The following is a 19,604-nucleotide window of genomic DNA, read 5'->3' as shown; positions in this document are numbered from 1 at the left end:
AATAACTTCTCCGTCTGAGCAATTCCTTGCACCAAGTCTCCAAGATCTTCCCAAAATTTCTCCTTCGAACTCGTATCCAACCCTACTTGAGGTGCGTACGCACTAATCACATTGATAAGTTCTTGTCCTATTACAATCTGGATTGCCATGATTCTATCTCCTACCCTCTTGACATCTACAACATCTTGTACCAAGGTCTTGTCCACGATGATGCCAACACCGTTTCTCGTTCTATTTGTGCCCGAATACCAAAGTTTAAACCCTGAGTTTTCTAGATCCTTTGCCTTACTACCAACCCACTTAGTTTCTTGTAGGCACATAATATTTATCCTTCTCCTCACCATAACTTCCACTACTTCCATAGATTTTCCCGTTAAGGTTCCTATATTCCACGTTCCTAAACGCATTTTGCTCTCTTGAACTCTACCCTTCTGTCCTAGCTTCTTCACCCTCCCCCGTCTAATAGGATCAAAGTACTTCTTTTGTGTGTCCCGGGTAAAGTTGATAGGAGCATATGCTCCCAAACAACTTTGAGTGGAGTCGTTCGAAAAGAAGTTTCTATGGCCCCCTTGCTCATTTAACACTGCATCCGGGTGCCGATGGAGATACAGCGACCCTTGCTCACTTATCACTGTGCTCGGGCCACACAGCGCGCCACTTACGGGTGACGCCCTAGCTTTAGCGTGATTTTGTTCTGGATTCATTTTCATAAGGATTCGACGTGATCATGGAGTGCCGGCTGTCGACTACCTGACGCCCTCCCCCTCCTCCTTTATCCGGGCTTGGGACCAGCCATGTAAGACATAGGCGGAGTTATCGAAATTGAAAAGACCACTTCACAAAATTGTCATTTGTAGTCTCATAGTTAACATTCCCAATAAACTGTCAATCTTGATAGAATTCATCGCCATACTTCAAGAAATTTCAATATAATATCTAAAAACCACCGAGAACTTTACTTCTTCAGAGAGCTTCGTGCTCAAGAAATTGATGAAAAACTGGCTTCGTGCCAACAATGAGTATCAACAGGCTTCGTGCCAAAAAGAAATGCAGAACAATCAACAAGCTTCATGCCAACAATTAACACTAACATGTTTCGTGCCAAACAAGAAACTCAGAACAATCCACAAAACTCATCATAGAAACTCAAATTTCAATTCTTCAACAAATGATCACCGCAGAGATACACATCGCATACAAAATGCAAATAACATGGAGTTTCGTGCTTGAATTGCTCAGATTAATAGAAAGAATCACAAACAATTACTTAGAGGCTTCGTACCCTAGAAATTCACTAACACACAATCACCGCCTTCAAAGAATGAAATTCCAGAAATTTTACAAAGATCGAACACAAGTAGTATGAACCGGCAAGAAATCGAACCCTGATTTGACAAAAAAACACAAAAACGATTTCCGTCAAAGATTAAAATTCCAGCCAAACAGCCACCAGATCCACCACCAAATAGCTACCAGATCCACCGCAGTGCCTGATGAGCCAACCAGGATCCTCTTCTTAGATATACTGAACCTAAGCTCTAGATACCATGATAACTAGAGAGAAATCATGATCTCAAGAACTCAATGATCCATCAACGAAACAAAAATGAAGAACAAGAGAGAGAATGAGGTTTAGAGAGAGAATGAACTTGGAGAACAAGTTGTATTTTACTGCAATGAATGAATACAATTACAAGCGGTTATGCCATTATATATATAGCCTTAGAATTACAGCTGTTACCTTTGGACAACTTAACCACAAAGCTAACTAAATGCTGATGTGTACAATTCTAAGCTAACCGAATGATGAGCTGTACCATTTAGCCAAATGCTTAGGTGCCTTCTGTTAATAGACTGAATATACAATATTTTTCCTTCTTTACGATTCAAAATTACGTATTTTGGGTTTCTTCTACTTATTTATGAAATGGCCCAGCTTAAGCAACCCAACCTCTATTCACATACAGACTTGGGCTGGCAAGGTGTCAAGGTTTTGAACAAAATCCGGGTCGAGCCACAGCCTACGGAGGGCTTGGTAAATAACAAATACATCGTCAACCCACCGCATCTCGAATTCAAACATTCTCACACTAAACTAACATAATACTATCACTTGTATTTGGAATAAATAAATACGTCCTCACATGCAAACGGACCGGTTGATAATTTGCCCTAACTCTACATACATTTTTGGGGTTCGTTCGTGAATAATGATAAGTGAGATATCTTGAGTTCGATTCTCGCCTTTGAACCACATTATTGCTAACCCATTGTGAGGCTTAGCACACTCCCCATCCCCTTAGTGTAGATAATATTGTTTGTTAAAAAAAAATTATTTCTACCCTACTCGATTACAAAAGGTAAGGGAATTATTGACTTTTTAATCTATCATTTGCACTTTCAGTTACACAATTTTATAGAATCAATTTACCACATATCATTGTGCTATTGTTCTTAAACATTATGTTCTAAAGAATGTACGCAAGTCTTTCTCTATTTAAGATGTGGTGTTCTGCTCAACGATACACAAAAGGAAAAAGAGGATGTCACAAATATCACGCTATATCACAATCATTTTGAAAAATTAACCTTATACACCTCAAATTACCCCAACAAGTAAAGAAAACAATTTCTAGAGCTTGGCCTTCATTTATTTTTTATTTTTTATTTTTTATTTCCCACAAAAGCTAATGACAAAAACAACCATAAGCCTTTTTAGTTTACAGAGAAATGAATGATGAGAAAGGAAAAGAAAACCTCTAAACCCTAAAAATCAATTGAATCTCATGATCTTTGGAGCAAACCTCAACAGCCTATCTAAAGAGTGTGGCAAGAACTTCCTTGCAAACAAAAAGCAAATATTGGTTGGCTTCCCATTGTACTCACAGTTGCTTCCATGTCTCAGCTTCTTCAAGAAGTCGATCGTTACATCTGTTCTCATAAACTTAGACGGATGGGGCCCACCCCTCGACCAGTCAACCCAGGTCAACGTCCTGTTAGAATTCTTCTTCCAAAACTTGATGCTTACATATGTGGGCAAGTAGTGCTCATCGGAGTAGCATGGGGGTTTGCAATACCTTGTGAATAACGGGAAGTACTTTTCATCCGAAACCATTGCGGTCGCGATCTCACGGTCCACTTCGAACCACTGTGAGCCTTTTCGCCACTGATCGAGTATGATATGAGGCCTCATTTTGTGCCTGTACCGGTCTCGGGCGACAGGGCCGGGAAGGTCGTAGGCCTCCACGAACGTTTGGTTTGAGTCCATGAGATAATTGTAGACTATGTTGAAGTTAAAGAGTGGTATGCATGACTCTGAGAGGAGCACAAAACGTTGGTTGGAGAAGTCAAGCAAAGCATTGGCTAATAGGCGACGCTCAGCTTGCACCATGTTAGGTTGACCCCATGTCACATTCTGCACATTGAACCATTTGAGTTAGTAGTTAATCATTACACTGGAGAAAATGTTTTGTCATACAATCCGTAAAGTTATATAAGTCATTGATTCAAAAGTTAACAGTCTAATAACTTAACATGTTCATCAACAGTTGACAATCTGATAACTTAACATGTCCGACATCAACTGTTGATAGTCTGATAACCTAACATGTCTCATCCATCCAGGAAGAAAATATGACACATGTTATGCTAATATGTTATGCTTGTTAATTAAGAGGGACTAGTTAGCCTAGCTAGGTTGCCTTTCTCTAGAATATGATGTGTTACACTTTGCTATATACTTACTTTTATGTACTTCCTAAGGACATAAAAGAAACTAAAGGCCACTTTTGCTTTCTTTCTTGAATTTGATACAATGCACATGCATGCATGACAAAGAGACAACATTACGAAAGGAATTTAGAAAGGTCTTGAAAATGAATAGAATTCTGTTGCAGATAGTTACAAAAGGAGTAGAATCCAAGCAATGCATGATGCAACAAAATTGAGTCCACCACTCAATCCATATGCCAAATTTATTAATATTTCTGAAATGTGAAATTTATATATCAACAGGCTTTATAAAAACATCTGGTGTGTCATTTGGTTATCTAGAAAGTGTTCATGTATTAGCATTATTTTAACCAAAAATTAAATCACCCCCACCAAATAATTTCCCAAAACTGATTTGTTATTTGTTCATCTTGTCTTCACGACTTCTTCCACAGTTGAATATGATTAATTTGTCAAAAAATATCGCAGGGAAAAGCTCATATAGACAGGTTTTACCCATGTTCTTTTGTCAAATCATTTCTTGACACTATATCAGTAATTCCAATTATTATAAGGATTAAAAGATGAAGATCTGCTTAGATTCTATAATGTGTGTGTGTGTGTGTGTGTGTATCTTATAAAGTGAATTAAGTTAATAAGTTTAATGTATTCTGAAACTTAGTTAATATATATATATCATTCCTTAAACACGATGCATTGAAAAGAATGTCAACTATCAATATTAATATTTTCAGTGCCTTTAAAACTATAAATAACTTCTGAAGAAAAGCTTAAGTAATTAAGGGAAGGTAGATTTTTTATACTATCGTATCGTCTTTACCCGAAAAAAGGGAAGGTAGATTTTCATGGGAGCAGATCCTCTACGGAGTTCAAGGATCAAATAATTTTGATCTTTAAATTTGATTATGCGGTCAAAAATTATTGTAGTTTTCAAAAGATAATAAAAATTTTAGCCGTACGATCAAATTTTAAAGGCCAGAATTATGTGATTCTAGGCTCCGGAGGTGTAAGTCTTGAGAGGATCTGCCTCCGATTTTTATTGACAAACCTGTCATAATGCAGAATCACACATATACATACTTAAATAAACAAATGATGATTTGGTCTTCCAAAGCCTTGTTATGCAAAATGAATAATTAAGTAATGCAACAACTCTACAGACCAATAATATATAAAACATGGGCATGAAGTTCTCCACTGTATGAGGCATGTTATGAGGCAAGATTGATGGCTTTTCCATTTACAAACAATGGCCTCAATTCTCAAGAAAAATCAATTTGATTTTACTAGTTCTCCAAAAGGTGGTGTCTAGAAAATGGCTAACTAATCTCTACTAATTAATGAAACTCTCTTTGTCAATCAAAAGAGAGTAAAAAAACAAATTAATCTTCTATCACATAAAAAAATGATGGGTAATAATGTAATTTCACAAGTTTAAATTTTACTGTTTGTTATTGAAACTTCACCTACATGTGATATTAAAATACCTCCAATATTAAAAATTAAAAATTAAAAAAAAATTGATTTAATTTAAAAAAAAAATCTCCCACTTCCCCACATTCTCTCTCTCTCTCCCTCTCTCCTTCCCATTTTCTAAAAAAATGTGTTCATACACACAAAATGTGTAGGCAAATACTAGTTTATATGAAAAGAAGTAATTAAGTGCGTAGTATAAAATCTAAATATAAAAATTTTAAAAATTAAAATAGTTGTAAAGCTTTACTGTAAAAGCCAAAAGAAGGAAAAAAAAACACTTTCTTATGCAAATTTGAATGTGGAGAAAAGTTGAATATCAAAATTAAAGCAATAATGTGTAGTACTATAGTTTAATGATTTTTTATTCTTCACTTGTAAATAAGGGGTCTCAAATTTAATATTTAACTATGGATAATCCATTATGTAAATTAACTCAAACAATTTTACAACGGGTAGAATATTGTTGCAACAAAAAGGAGAACATATTGCGTACACAAAAAAATTAATGAAGCTAGCTGCTAGCATAAAGCATTCTACTCCATACCATCAGTTAACTAGACAGAACACCCATAAAGGTTGGCTTGGGAAGTAATAATCATCATCAACTTCTATATCATTTAGTTTACAAAATTTATTCTACAAATTCAGTCTCTCTAGCATTACTCTTCGTGTAGTGTAATTCAATTTGCTATATATGTATACACGCAAAGTCATCATTGCTTTGAACTACTACAAGTTAATCATATATATTCCCAATTTTTTCTGTAAATTAGATAAAAACACTTGTAACAAAAATGCTTGATGAAAATTAATCAAGAAAAATTAGGATTGTAACATGATAAACTGACCTTACTCGGAACCCTCCTGCCATAAAAAACCGAGTTTTCAGGTATGGTGTCATTGAAATCCGGATTGGCATGGACATAAATGGAGTACAACCCTTCATGTCCTTTGAAGAACATTTCCCAGAGAGGAGCCATTGCCAGGCTCCCTCTCGTCAGAAACATGAATGCAACTTTTGGAGTCCGTTTAAATGGCAAACCCCGCCGTAGCGGCACCAGAGAAGCTCTCCACAACAGCTCATCGTCGTCCATTTCATGCAAAATATTCGGCGACTTAGTGTATTCTTTCAACCCTATTGGTGGTACAGGGCTGGCGGCGGAGGTTTTGGCTCTTGTTTGATTTGTCGGGATATTGAGAGATTGTGGTGGTGGTGGTGGAGAAGAAGATGTTCGATTATTTGTTGGGATATTGAGAGATTGTGGAGGTGGTGGAGAAGAAAATGTTAGATTATTTGTTGACAAATGAGAGTATTTGTTTTGTGTTGAATAAAGTTGGAAGGGGAAATCTTTGAGGTAGATGCTGAGGGAAGCGCCTAGTGCTAAACCGAAAGCAAAGATTAGAAAACTTGAGACGATTTTATGGAGGTGGATTTGGGCATTGAGGAAGTGCTTTGGAAATGAAGGTGGTGGGTGGTGTTGCTGATGCTTATTCATCATTTTTTTGGGAGAGGGTTTTGAAAAATGAGGAGTGTTCTTGGTTTTTGAAATGGAATGACTGAAATTTGCAAGCTTCAAAGAACTATTGGGGCTGCTCTCTCTCTCTCCCCTCTCTTTAAAAGATTCTTAAATTGATCTCGTCACACTAGTTTTTTCATTTTTTTATTTGTTAACATGAAGGGTCAGGGTCATGGAGCCTTAAATTAACTCAAAAGGAAACTACAAATAAGATTAACAAGGACCGTCATCATTAATCAAGGATAAATTTTAATTCATAAAAAGTAAATAAAAAAATGCGTGTTGGTGTTCAAGATACATCGAATTTCTCGAAGGATTTAGTAATAAAAGACTTGCTAAAAAAACGAGGAACAACAAAACATGAGTTGGGTTTTTTCTTAAAAAAAAAAAAACCATGAGTTGGGATAAAAATGTTTATGAAGTTGTATAGTGGGTGGGGAAGACAGTGTATGTAAAAGAAGTGGGTGTTGGAGATATGTCAACAATCTATGATAAATTTATATATGCTAATAATAAATAGTGTATGAACAATAAAATAATATTAAACATAAATATTGAAGATCGAGGCTTGCGTACCGCAATGTCCTTGAAACAGAAATTTCGCCCATACTCGGTGCTTGTAGTTCTACGGACATTTGCTTTACTAGGATTCAACGATCAAATCAAAATTCCAGCATCGAAAAACTTGACTTCTAGCGAATTTTTGTGTGGTTCTCTGATAAAGGATATTTGTGATTGTAGAAGAAGAATGTTGATTTTCTGTGTCTTAAATGTCATGCAAATTGATGTATATATAGTGGGATTATACATGTTTGCAACAAGTATGAAAATGGGATGTGATTGTTGGGAGACATCTCTTTAGATGGGGTGCTGAGTTCTCTGTGTTTTTTCATTGACTTCAGACTTCATCTGAAAAGATGAGTCTGTTCAAATAAAAAATAATTTAATTAAATTCGAAATTAATTAAAAACAATTAACTAAAGAAATTAATTTTGAAAGCCCCAAGGCCCATCTTTTGATAATTAATTATATATTAATGGGAACTATTATTAGCACTCCAAAGCGATTAACAATTTTCATATTAATTACCAATTAATTAGTACACCCCAAAGCTCAACCCAAGGGTGAGCCCAATTTTATTCTTCAATGCATATTACTCCAATTACTTTCTATAAGGGCCAAAGCCTTATAAAGTGATTAAATCTTTTGGGAATGACCAGTGTGGGACAAAGAAATTTCTACTCAAAATTTCCAACAAAGGTTGTAAGAAGTATGGATTCCTTGAGTTATGTAAGAAATTAAGTCTTAAGTGGGATATAAATCTGATTTAAAATGGAAGTGTTTTAAAGTTTTATACAACTTTGAAGTTTGAAGATTTGGTGAAATTTAACCATATATTATTGGAAACTTTAACGAAAAGCTCTTGGTATTGTTCACTTTAACAAAAAACCACATGTTTACACTAAAAAGTCAATCATGATACTATTCATTTTACTCTTTATTTTGTCCTTATCGTTAAAACTAAAAGTTTTCAAGCTTTTTTCATTAGTTTTCCTTATATTATAATCCAAGATAGGGAAGAACTGATTTCCAAATATACCCCTCAATTAAAAAAATTTGTTTCTTTTGCCATTGAAAGAAATGAAAACTAATGAAAAAGTTGAGTTTTAACGATAATAAAAAAAAAAGATAAAATAAATAGTACCATAATTGATTTTTTTAGTGTAAAAATATGATTTTTCGTTAAAATTCCCTTAAAAGAAATGAATGATAAAAAAAGTAAGAATGACACTGCCCCTCCCCAGTTCTATATTTGAATTATAATAAATAAAGGATAGAAAGTGATGAAGCCAAATAAAATATAGGGTCCAAGAACAATTCACCAAGTAACATCTTAGAAAAACAGAAAACAAATCATCAACATGAATTTTGTTAATGACTTTTTATTCTCTAAAACGCTTGCAGTTTCATTTCTCTTTTTAGGTCTAAACTCTCGTACGCAAGTTAACGCTACATGTATAGCATAGTGTGTTGTTATAATTAATACTAATTTCTTTTAAATTACGTGAGAAAACAGAAGTGCATAATAAAAACAATCAACGAGAGCTCTAAACTCTAAATCTAAACATAAAGTGTTTCTCCTGTCCAAAAATAACCACCTCGATTCATCTAAATTGTAAGTATTATTAGCTTTAAACATTTTAGGTTGAGGTATATATTATTATGTTGGAATTCATTGAACCAATCGATTATTTCCACACTCTAAATAGGTTGTAAACTTGTAATAACATTTTTATATAAGAGTAGGCTAGCCTTTGAAGTAACATGAGAGTTTGTTTATTTTTATGCCACGTGGGTGTTGTACGGTAATTGTCACTCTAATTAATGGGGTATATTACTTATTTTAGGCAAATTAATTATATTAAAAAAATTCCCAGGTCATGCCTGCCTGAGCTGCCACTGTTGAACATTGCTGGCTGCCCTACATGAATGCTAAAATTCACCAGGCATAACTTGCAGCCACCACATTCCTTAAAAAAAAATTAATTTTAATTATTACGTAATATGATAGATACATGTTAATTTATTACAGTTGTGATATATAAATAAAGTAATGTTATCTGGATTCTAATACAAAAGAATTTTATATACAAACGTATAATTATGAAACGGAATAAAAAAGAAATTTTATTATAACCCAATAAACTTCTTTTCACACTCAATTTAAAAGATATTTTTTTAAATTCCTATATCACCCCTGAATAAAATTGAAGAAATATTAAATAAATAAATTTCTTTCCACACCCAATATGGGATTCTAATCCTCGTCAAAAACCCCATGGCAACTTCAAATTAAACGACACCACTTTTTGCATTGCACCGCCTTCCATGGCAGCCACAATTGCCTTCCACAAGCTTTGACTTCGGACAACGTTCATAGAGCATGAAGGCTCCCTCTTATCTCAACTCTTATCTCAACGCCTTCTTTTCGATGCCTCCGCTACGAGAAATTTTTTATTGTGACCGAAATACGAGTGGTATACCACGTGTCATTATACAAATTGTGGGATATGTGTGTTAAAAAATTAATAACTTAAAAATTAAAAATTTTCACCACTTATATAAAAATACGTGATGTATCACCTCGTATTCCGATCATATTGAAAAATTTCCCCTCCACCACCCCTTCTCCGTCAAACTGGAGATCGTGGTTCCTCGTGTCATCGGTTTTGTACGACAGGATTGTAAGCCTCATATCTGCATTCCCTTCCACCAAATGCCAATTCATGACCAAATGGCAATTCATGAAGTAGAATGGCTATTTCATTATGAAGAAAGTTAATGTTTCACCATAAAATCAATTGGCAATATAAGGAGTAGCCTAATTTATTTATAAGTCCATGCAAGATCCTTCATTCCTTAATTGTAGGACTCATTCTCAACATGCCCCCTCACGTGTGGCAAATTTTCAAGTATAACACGTAGACAACACAACAGGATGATGTGTGATGGGACTCATTCTTAACATGCCCCCTCACGTATGGCAAATTTTCAAGTATAACACGTAGATAACACAACAGGATGACGTGTAACGCATGTAACCATTTGGCTTCACATATGGGACATACTATGAAGAAAGTTACGGTTTCACCATAAAATAAATTGACAATATGAGAAGTAGCCCAACTTACTTATAAGCCCTTGCAAAGTCATTCCTCTCATCAATGTGAGACTCATTATTAACTCATTCACAAAGTAAAAAAGCCTGAACCTTTTTTAATCATTTGGATTCCATTCCACCAAATTCGTGTATTCAACATTGCAACTAATTGCAATGGCCTGAAGGAGGGTTGACAATTTCTCTTTGGAAACTTTTAATAAAAAAAAACAAAAAGAAACAATGTAAAACGGAAGAGGAGGAGACGAATAGGAGATGCTGGCACAAAAGATTCACTGACATCGTGAAAAAGCCACCAGAAAGTGGTGGGCGTAGATGTGTTAGGGCTTAATGTGGGTTGATTTTGTTTTAATTTATTTTTCACATCTATTTATAGGGATATAGGCCAAAATGTAGCCCGTTTTGTCACAAAACTCATCTCCAACCTAAGGCTAAACCAAAAGGTTTGTAGGACCCATTGGGCCATAAATCAGCCACAAGGCATGTGGGCTGGGCAAAGAAAGCCGGCCAGCTAGCCAGATTTGGGTAGGCCCAATCCAGTCCAATGGTAACATGACGTCATCCTGACGTCACGTAGCCATTGGAATTTGAAAATTTTTTTTGACGAAATTTAAAAAATTTTAATTTAAAATTTTTTTTTTTGTTTTGTATAAATACCTAAGCCATTTTTACACCATTTCTCACATCTTTTTCACCATTTGAAAAGATGAAGGTGTGTGAATTCTGCCCCAATATCTAACCAATTTAGTAACATTGGAAGCTGAAGATAAGAAGTGTCACGTAAATAAGAATCCAATCTAAAATTTGCATAACCAATTACATCTCAACATCTGGCACTCAAAATCATATCCGAAAAATTATTAAGATTACATAAACAAAAAAATATGGAGATATACTCACTTTAGCGACATGTGTCACTCGAAATCCTATCCAAAAAATTATTGAGATTATATAAAGATAAGAAATTTGGAGGCTTATTCATTTAGCGACATGTGATACTCAAAATATGTCCGAAAACCTGATTTTAATATGGTAGTTTAATTCAATTAACCAATATATTAAAGAAAAAACTTAAAATAATAAATTATTTACAGGGCTAAAAAATAGCCTCATTCGGTTGGAGATAGGTTTTGTGTCAAAACGAGCTATGTTTAACCTATGACCCTTTGGCCCACTCAGTTGGAGATGGTATATAAATATGGTCTGACACTGTTCATTAAAAAATAATTTCTTGCAGGGCTATAATCTAGACGATGGCCCTTTTGGTTAGAGATGGCCTAAAGAAAATTGTCCAAAACTTAAAACCAAAACATAGGGGATGTTTCGGCCAATATGTGAGCCAATGTCTAAGAATCTATTCTTTCATTGGAGGTCAAAAACCTCCATTTTCATAGTTTTGGGTTCCCCCACTTGAGCAAAGTTTGATTCAAACTTATGACGACGAGAATGATACTCAGCTACAACCTTGGCGAGAGCTCAGCAAATGCGGGACCAATGGTCCTTGCCTCCACAATGATAACACAATTTGCATCCATGAGGTTGGTTCTCTTACCTTTATTCTTTAAGTTCAAGGCCTTGTGAGCGAGGTGACAACGCTTTTGGGCTCTTTTCCTCCCTTAGATGGGCCTTCATTGTTGACCTTGGGCATTCGGCTTACAGCCAAACCTACCAAGCTTAAAGCAACAGCTCGGGCATTGTTTCTTGCTATTGTGTGCTTCAGGCACAACGATCGAGCCAATAGGTCTAGCCTGATGATTTTTCATCAACAGCTGGTTTAGCTTTTCAGCAAAAAGTAAAATAGAGATCAAACCCGAAAATGTAGTGAAGTTATGTGCCCAATATTGTTGCTGCAAGACAATATTGGTACATGGAAGATTGAATAGGTCTTCTCCAGGAGATCCTATTCAGTTAAGTCTACTTTACAGAACTTAAGAGTGATTAGATTCGACAAACTTCAAAATTGCATTCATTCACATACTTAAAGTCTTGGAAGCGTAAATGTTGCAAGTCGTGTCTTACTTCATACAAGAATATATCTCCTTGGTGATCAAAGCAATCCTCCAAATCGTTATATGAAGCTCGTGAATCCTCCTCTGCGAGGTACTCGATTTGTAGTGCGTCATGATATGCTTTCATATGAAGATCATGGATGTTGCTTTGTCAGCTTCGCCAACCAAAACATTCTCCTCAGCTTCTATGGTAGCTTCAAGGCTCTTAACAGTAAAATGGAGCTTCACATCTTGGACCAACTTTTGGTAGTTTCTTTCGGAGACTTCCAAAGCAGTAAAGCCAAGTTTGTTCAAATTCAACATGTTACTGTAAAAAAAAAAGGGACAAAAGTGTGGTTAGTCCAATGAAGACAAAATTTAGCAATCCATACATAAGGAGTAGAACATTTCGGTTTTATTAGACATGTATTGATTTAAATTATCATAAAAAACTGTTAGTTTTCTTAGATGTAATGTTTTAAGAAAAACTTCTGGTTTTCATGCCATTATTCGAAAACTTCGGGTTCAAATTTTCTGAACTTCAGGTTCATTGGTTCCTACAAGAAAACGCAATATATACAGAAAATATGCAACAGATAAATGCATGTAGGTCTTCAGTGCCTAATGTACAAAAATAAATTGATATTTTTTTCATAACAAATATTCCGTAAGATGGATAGATACATGTTAATTTATCAAATTTGTAATAATATAAATAGAGTAATGTTATTTGGATATACAAAACCAACACGTTTGATGATATACTCTTTAATACGTATGAATTTCACATACAAAGGTATAATTATGAAATGGAACCTAGGAACCTAGCAACATGGGTGCAATTTGCAAGAGAGGCCGCAAAGTGTCTCCCATGAACTTCCTAGCGAACAAAAAACACATAGAACAAGTAGTAGTACTATTTGCACTACTATTACCACTACAACTGCAATTAGAACCAAATCTTATCTGATTCAAAATTACTTCTGAAACATCATTCCTCCCAAATCTTCCAGGGTGAGGACCACTTTTGGACCAATCGACCCAAGTAACGCTCCGATTCGAGTTTTCTTCAGGGCCAATGATGTTCACTAGGGTTGGGATGTAATGCTCATCCATGTAGCAAGGAGGGCTGCAATGCTCTTTGAATATGGGGTAGTACTTGTTGTCTGATATGATCTCAACTGCCAGCTTCCGGCTGACCTCGAACCATTGGGAGCCTTTGCGCCAATCCGATATGTTGATTTCAGGCCACATTCTCGGATTGTATCTGCCCCGACCCACCTTCCTCGGGTCATCGTATGAACCTATATTGCTCTCACTGGCATTCATGAGGTAGCTGTATATTGTGGTGAAGTTGAACAATGGGATGCAAGACTCGGATAGTAGCACAAATCTCTCGTTAGTGAAGTCAAGGAGGGCACTTGCTAGCAGGCGTCTCTCACCATCGATCATTGTAGGACTTCCCCATTCAACCGCCTACATTAGAGAGGTGATCAACTATATAATCAGTAAATATGATACAAATAACAACAGTCTTAATTTATATACGCATGAAAAATTACATGATTTGAATTGACCATTTTTATCCACAAAAAAAGTTCAAAACTAACCTACCTTGCTTGGAATTCTCCTTCCATAGAAAACAGAATTTTGAGGCCATGACTCAACATATGAAGGATGAGGGTGGAGATATATGTTGTAAAGTCCATCATGGCCATTGAAGAACATTTCCCACAATGGGGCCAAAGGTATGGGCCCCTTTGTCAAAAACATGAAGGCAATTCTAGGCACACGGTTATATGGAAACTTTCCAATCCTTGGAACAAAAGATGCTCTCCAGAACAACTCACCATCATCAACCATCTTGTGCACCAAAAGTGCCTCAGTATCCGATGCAACGTTATCAGTACCTGATTCCTGTAAAGGGAGAAGCGGCGGTGAGGGTGGTTGTGGCAGAAACTGTGATATTGAGGCAGGCGGCAGTAGCAGTGACGAGGAGGAAGTGGTTTGTAAGGTGAATGGGAAGAAGGTCTTGTAGTATGAACTGACCATGACTCCAATGGACAAACCAATGACAAAAAACACTAGATGAAAGGCATGGCTAAACTGCAAATACGATACCAAAAGCTTCGAAATTGGCTGAGATTTTCGGAGTTCGCTTCCCATTTCCGGGAGCAGGATAGGAGAGTTTAGCAGATCGAAGAAGAACTTAGCTAGCTATGTACTTCAAGCTAAACCAGATCGATGCCTACATTAATAAACCTAGGAGGGTAGGACATTAAAAGCGGAAGTAGCTTTCTTTTTCTTGGGAAAAAGAAGATTAGGTAGAGTGAAATTTAAGATGCATGCATGTGTTTTGGTATTGCTACGACCTAGGGTTTCGAAAGACCTCTTGAAAATCGACACCACATACATTAGGCCTTGGTCATCACCTTTGATCTTTTAAAGAGTTGACATTTCATGACCACTGGTCTTCCACCTGTTCGAGCATTCCTACGTCTAAATTGCAATCCTAAGTTTGAAGATTTTTTTTGTATGTTCCCAAGTATTTTACCGTTAATTCTTTAAAATGGTCAAGTTTGACGATTTCTTACACGACTTGTTATTCCGACATGAAACAATACAAAAATAACAAGTTTCAGGTCAATCCGTTAACAAGTCAAGTCGTTATCGAGTCATCTGTTAAGAACCCAATAAGATAACGAGTATAACACGAACAAGGCATGTTAATGGCAATTTCTTGCATGACCCGTTAACCCCACATGAAACGACACAATCCATTAACAAATCGGATCATTATCGGATCGCTTGTTAATAAGCCGTTAAGATAATGAGTTTAACATAACACGACCCGTTACGGTTATGATATGAAAACGACACGAACACAACAAACACGACCTATATGTTAGGTCTACCGAACATAATAGAATTTGACTTTCATTCCAAGTTGTTTTAGTTAAAGTTTAACTTGGATGTTACGACCTATTTGTTAGGTCTACCGAACATAATAAAATTTGACTTTCATTCCCGGTGCAAATGTCACCAAGTTGGTATGAGCTAGCAAGCACCTAGATTTGGGGCAACAATGATTGAAGAAGGAATGCATTAAAGCTGTTTCCCCTGTTCTTCCGGGGTAGAAAAAGTCCATCTTACGCATAGGAAAGAGGTTCATGCATATTACGAAGACGATACGAAACCGCCTTTCCGAGAAGACGAAAAGGCAAGTTCAGGAGAAACCGAACCCGATTCGCTAGGAAGCAAAACTAATATCCGTTACAGTTGAAGTTTAAGTTGATGGATCTAATTCAACGGCCAAAAATGTCTCTATTAGCTTCTCTTAGTACTCAAGAAAAATCGGTTAGCGTGGTTTCGACGAAAAAATGGTCAAATTTTATGAATACTCCTGTTCCGATTGGCCACTGCAATTTCAGTTTGATTTTGAGCCACCTAAATTTTACAATGTGTCAATTTACTCCTCCTGACAAATCTGTCGTTTTTATCGTCAAGAAGCAAGTAATACTCAAAACAGAAACTAGAAAGAACCTTAAACTTCATAGCTCGAATGAAATTCGCGAGACGATGCAACGATCGCGTCGTCTCGCTTAAAACAGAAAAAAATCCCAACAGTTGTGCAAACACAAACCATGACTAGAGAAACCAAATGTATAAAATCTCCGGCAGGACTGCAGGACTAACATCAACAGTATACAAGGACAAGTATGGTGAAAATGATGAGTAAGAAGTAAATTTGAACGTTGTTAACACTACAAAAGAAAATCTGGAATTACCGGTTTTTGTGCAACCACATTCAATGGCACTTCCGCTCGTTGTCGAGCTTTGTGCTTACTATGGGTATGATTACTTTTCTGCTGCAATTTCTGACCATTTTCTTCTGTTTCATCTCCTTTTTTCCCCGGGCTTCCGTGTCTTCTCCCTTTACTATGACTATGGTGCTTGCTTTTTCTTGAACTTGGGTTTCCTTGATCATGCTTTTCAACACCACCCAAGTTTTCTTTAGCAGAATCAACATTTAGTTTCTCCTTCCCTTTTCTCTTACTCGATGACTTGGTGGATGCTTGACCTTGGGATGAAGTGGGATTGGTGTCACTACCTAAAAGAACGTCTCTCACGGTACCAGACAACAAATCTTCCTTCAGACGAGGGTTGTTCGCAATAGTTGCTTGATCTCCATCTAATTTCACCACCACAGGCCGAGGCTTTGCATGGTTTGGCTTTTTCTTAGAAAGAAGTAATTGCTCTGTAAGCTTAACTAGATCTCCGTCGTCGTCATTGGTATCATGCTGTAATTTAGTATCATTGGCAGGTGGATAATCATCTTCTTTATTCGCAGAGGGAAGATAATATAAACCGTGCTGCTTACGGTGCTCTGCAAGTAGAGATGTGGATTCGCTCGATGGCACTGGCTCTTCTTTGCTTTCATGGATAGGAATAGAAAAACCAGCTCTCTCCACGTACTGTGGGCTTCCAAGAGAGAACGAATTTAATGAAGGTAGTTGAACATCACCGAAGATTGTTTCCAAGTCTTCAAGATTCTCCGCAAGCACTAACCCATCTGGTACAGGAACTCTTTCTTGAGCACTTGCCGAGACAGGACCTAGATCATTTGAAAAGGCATCATGCATCAATTTGATGATTTGAGACGCTTGGGCTCCTTCCCTTACCAAACTTTCTTCCTTCTGTATTGGACTATCAAGCAGATCTCGCTTAATCAACTCGGTGAAACAAAGTATATTTCGTGCTCTCTCTAGTATTTCTACATCATAGCTTCCTGTTAGGGGAACCACAGCCAATTCAACTCGATTTAAAAGGTTTACGATAGATTCATGTGTGAAACTATCCTTCAATGAAGACGATGCAGATGCTTGCCCAAGAGTAGCTGTTTCCTCCCCACCATGTTCTACAGAAAGACCTTCAAAAGACTGATTAAAAACCCTCGGGTTGAATCCTTCATCCTGTTTGCAATGCACAGGAGCATCACATGATGCCAAACTAGAACTCTCTGGGCCATCTCGTTCCGAAACCAATCCTGGAACATCTGGCACCAATATATCAAAAGTTGAGGAGGATGCAGCATTCCCCCTCTGCAAAAGGTAAGCATTTAGACAAAAGAGTAAAACTTTGAGAGCAGACTGTACATATACCGCTCTTATAGATGGTGGCAAGAGAGTTGTACGGGGTTGTAATAGTGCCTCCATGAGTTCAAATGGGTTTATTGAGAACTCAACATATTGCCCTGACAGCCAAGCAGCAGCCGACAACATCCTGTGTAAGAATGGATTACCAAGTAATGCAGGATCAATCAGCATATCACGACTAACCCGAACAAGCTCTGGTCTAACATCCTTGACCCTCATACCAATATCAATAAGTTGCTTCTCAATTTCTTCCCCCTGCTGGCAATGCGGGATCCTCGACATTTCTCCCAAAAGTGATACATACCAATCGAAGTCCACAATAATCTCATATACATCACTGCAGCATGTTGATAAAATGGAACCAAGAATCTCATTGCAAAACTCTGGATCAGATTTAAGAGCATAATTGACCAAAACCCTGCAAATTTCAGCCACATTATTCTCAGATACCATTGCCATAACAAGACGCAAAGACTCCAGCTTGATATTCGGATCCACATCACTCAAAGACTTAATCACAACCTCCTTATTCTCCAAAACTGCCCACAAATGCTTTGTTGCAACAACGGAAAGTGCCTGCAATGCGAGATACTTAAGATTCGGATCATCGTCAACTAGCATTTCGCGAATTTTGACAACCACCACCTTCACTGCAGATTCATAATCACTCAAACTGGTCACCACAGTCCTAATACACTCAAACAGCAACGATTTGGCCCCGGTCCTCCTGATATGCTCACATACCGGCTCAACAACCCTCTTTGCCAACCTAGGTTCTAAAGGGGCCAACTTTGCAAATATCTTCAACACCTTAATCAAAACCCAATTGTTCTTAGAATCAACCAGGATCTTATAAAACTCCGGCGCCAACGGAAGATACGATCTGGGTTCTCTCAAAGCAAGCTCACAAAACACCCCAACAGCCACAGACACAATCTGCGAGTCAGGACTCTCCAAATTCTCAACCAAACGCTTAAAACACACCCTCACAGCATCTGGGTATTTATCAAACACCCTCAAAAGCACGGCGATCGCTTTCTTTTGAACGAAAACCTTACCGCTACCCAGCAAGGTGAAAATCTCAGGTGTCAAATCCCTAGCAAGATCTACAGTAGCAATTCTAGAAAGGCATTCGAGCGCTAAGCTTACCTCGAACTCGTTGGTGGAGGTGAGGTCCTTGCGGAGCTGGTTGGTGATGAGGACGAGGACGGGGGTGTCATCGGAGAAGGAGTGGGCGGCGGCGTGATAGGCGATCTTCTTGTGGGAGAAGCGGGTGGAGGAGAGGAGCTCGACGACGTGGAAGGCGGCGAAGGACATGTCGTAGAAGTGGAGGGAGGAGAGGTAGGTGAGCTTGTGCAGGGCGTTGGCTTTGGTGTCGGCATCGGTGGATTTGACTTCGCGTCGGATTTCGTCGAGGGCTTTGGAGAGGAAGGCGGACTCGCCGATGAGCTGGAGGCGGAGGCCTTTGATTAGGTCCTCCAGCGTGCGCTGGAAGAGGTTTTCCATGAGGGACGAACCCGCCATGGGCGGCGGAGGATTTGAGATTTGGTAATTTTTACGGTGGCGCTACACACTCTGCACAAGGTGGGAATGTTGGGCAAGGGTGATGGCTTTGGGTAAAAGGTCCATTTGGACTTTGGAAATAGCTCACGGTCTGGTTTTTTTCGTTTGTATCTACTTGATCTTGTCCAAAATAAATATAATTTATTTATTTTAGCAGGTCAGAGAAAAAACTTAGTATGGATTTTTTTTTTTTTTTTTTTTTTTTTTGTCAAATGATGGGTTATGTTAGATTAGTCACCAACGAAGTTTGAATTCACGCTGTCATGCAAGGGCTTAACACTTTCACACCACTGTGGTAAATGGCCACTTGCAAAAACTTAGTATGGATCGAACCCTAAATGTTGTATATAGACATGATTGTTTATGCGGTAAGCATCATCTGCATTGATTGAAATAAAGAACATGTTTGTAAGTGGCTCTTTACCACAGTGGTGAAAAGATGTCGAATCCTTGCATGCCGAGTTGAGTTCAAGCCTTATCAATGACTAATCTA

General features: G+C 37.4%; 2 protein-coding genes across 4 annotated transcripts; both read right to left on the bottom strand.

Moving 5' to 3' along the window:
* Positions 1 to 2,650: 2,650 nt before the first annotated feature.
* LOC126599781 (glycosyltransferase BC10-like) lies at positions 2,651 to 6,750 on the bottom strand. The gene is made up of 2 exons (XM_050266224.1): positions 6,057 to 6,750; positions 2,651 to 3,415 (listed from the first exon to the last, which is right to left on the bottom strand). Exons 1-2 carry the CDS (start codon positions 6,705 to 6,707, stop codon positions 2,774 to 2,776), a joined length of 1,293 nt encoding a protein of 430 aa, XP_050122181.1. The 5' UTR covers positions 6,708 to 6,750; the 3' UTR covers positions 2,651 to 2,773.
* Positions 6,751 to 12,347: 5,597 nt separating this feature from the next.
* LOC126599716 (AP-3 complex subunit delta-like) lies at positions 12,348 to 19,217 on the bottom strand. Of its 3 annotated transcripts, XM_050266129.1 has the most exons (4): positions 16,181 to 19,216; positions 14,007 to 14,309; positions 13,374 to 13,868; positions 12,348 to 12,720 (listed from the first exon to the last, which is right to left on the bottom strand). In XM_050266129.1, exons 1-4 carry the CDS (start codon positions 19,070 to 19,072, stop codon positions 12,718 to 12,720), a joined length of 3,693 nt encoding a protein of 1,230 aa, XP_050122086.1. In that variant the 5' UTR covers positions 19,073 to 19,216; the 3' UTR covers positions 12,348 to 12,717. The 3 variants fall into 3 exon arrangements, with proteins under 3 accessions (XP_050122086.1, XP_050122085.1, XP_050122087.1); XM_050266128.1 differs by lacking the exon at positions 12,348 to 12,720 and having other exon boundaries at positions 13,020 to 13,868; positions 16,181 to 19,217; XM_050266130.1 differs by lacking the exons at positions 12,348 to 12,720; positions 14,007 to 14,309 and having other exon boundaries at positions 13,020 to 13,868.
* Between the last annotated feature and the right edge of the window lie 387 nt (positions 19,218 to 19,604).

This window comes from Malus sylvestris, chromosome 14 (assembly GCF_916048215.2).
Source record: "Malus sylvestris chromosome 14, drMalSylv7.2, whole genome shotgun sequence".
Classification (NCBI taxonomy): Eukaryota; Viridiplantae; Streptophyta; class Magnoliopsida; order Rosales; family Rosaceae; genus Malus; species Malus sylvestris.
Note: the sequence above shows the minus strand (reverse complement) of the source record. Positions and strands in the feature narration are given on the sequence as shown.

Coding starts and splice junctions, on each gene's coding strand:
- LOC126599781 (XM_050266224.1), bottom strand. CDS start 6,707: ATGATGAATAAGCATCAGCAACACCACCCACCACCTTCATTTCCAAAG. Junction 3,416..6,056: donor GCAGGAGGGTTCCGAGTAAG/GTCAGTTTATCA, acceptor TTCAATGTGCAG/AATGTGACATGGGGTCAACC.
- LOC126599716 (XM_050266128.1), bottom strand. CDS start 19,072: ATGGCGGGTTCGTCCCTCATGGAAAACCTCTTCCAGCGCACGCTGGAG. Junction 14,310..16,180: donor ATGTGGTTGCACAAAAACCG/GTAATTCCAGAT, acceptor CTCCCTTTACAG/GAATCAGGTACTGATAACGT. Junction 13,869..14,006: donor GAAGGAGAATTCCAAGCAAG/GTAGGTTAGTTT, acceptor TCTCTAATGTAG/GCGGTTGAATGGGGAAGTCC.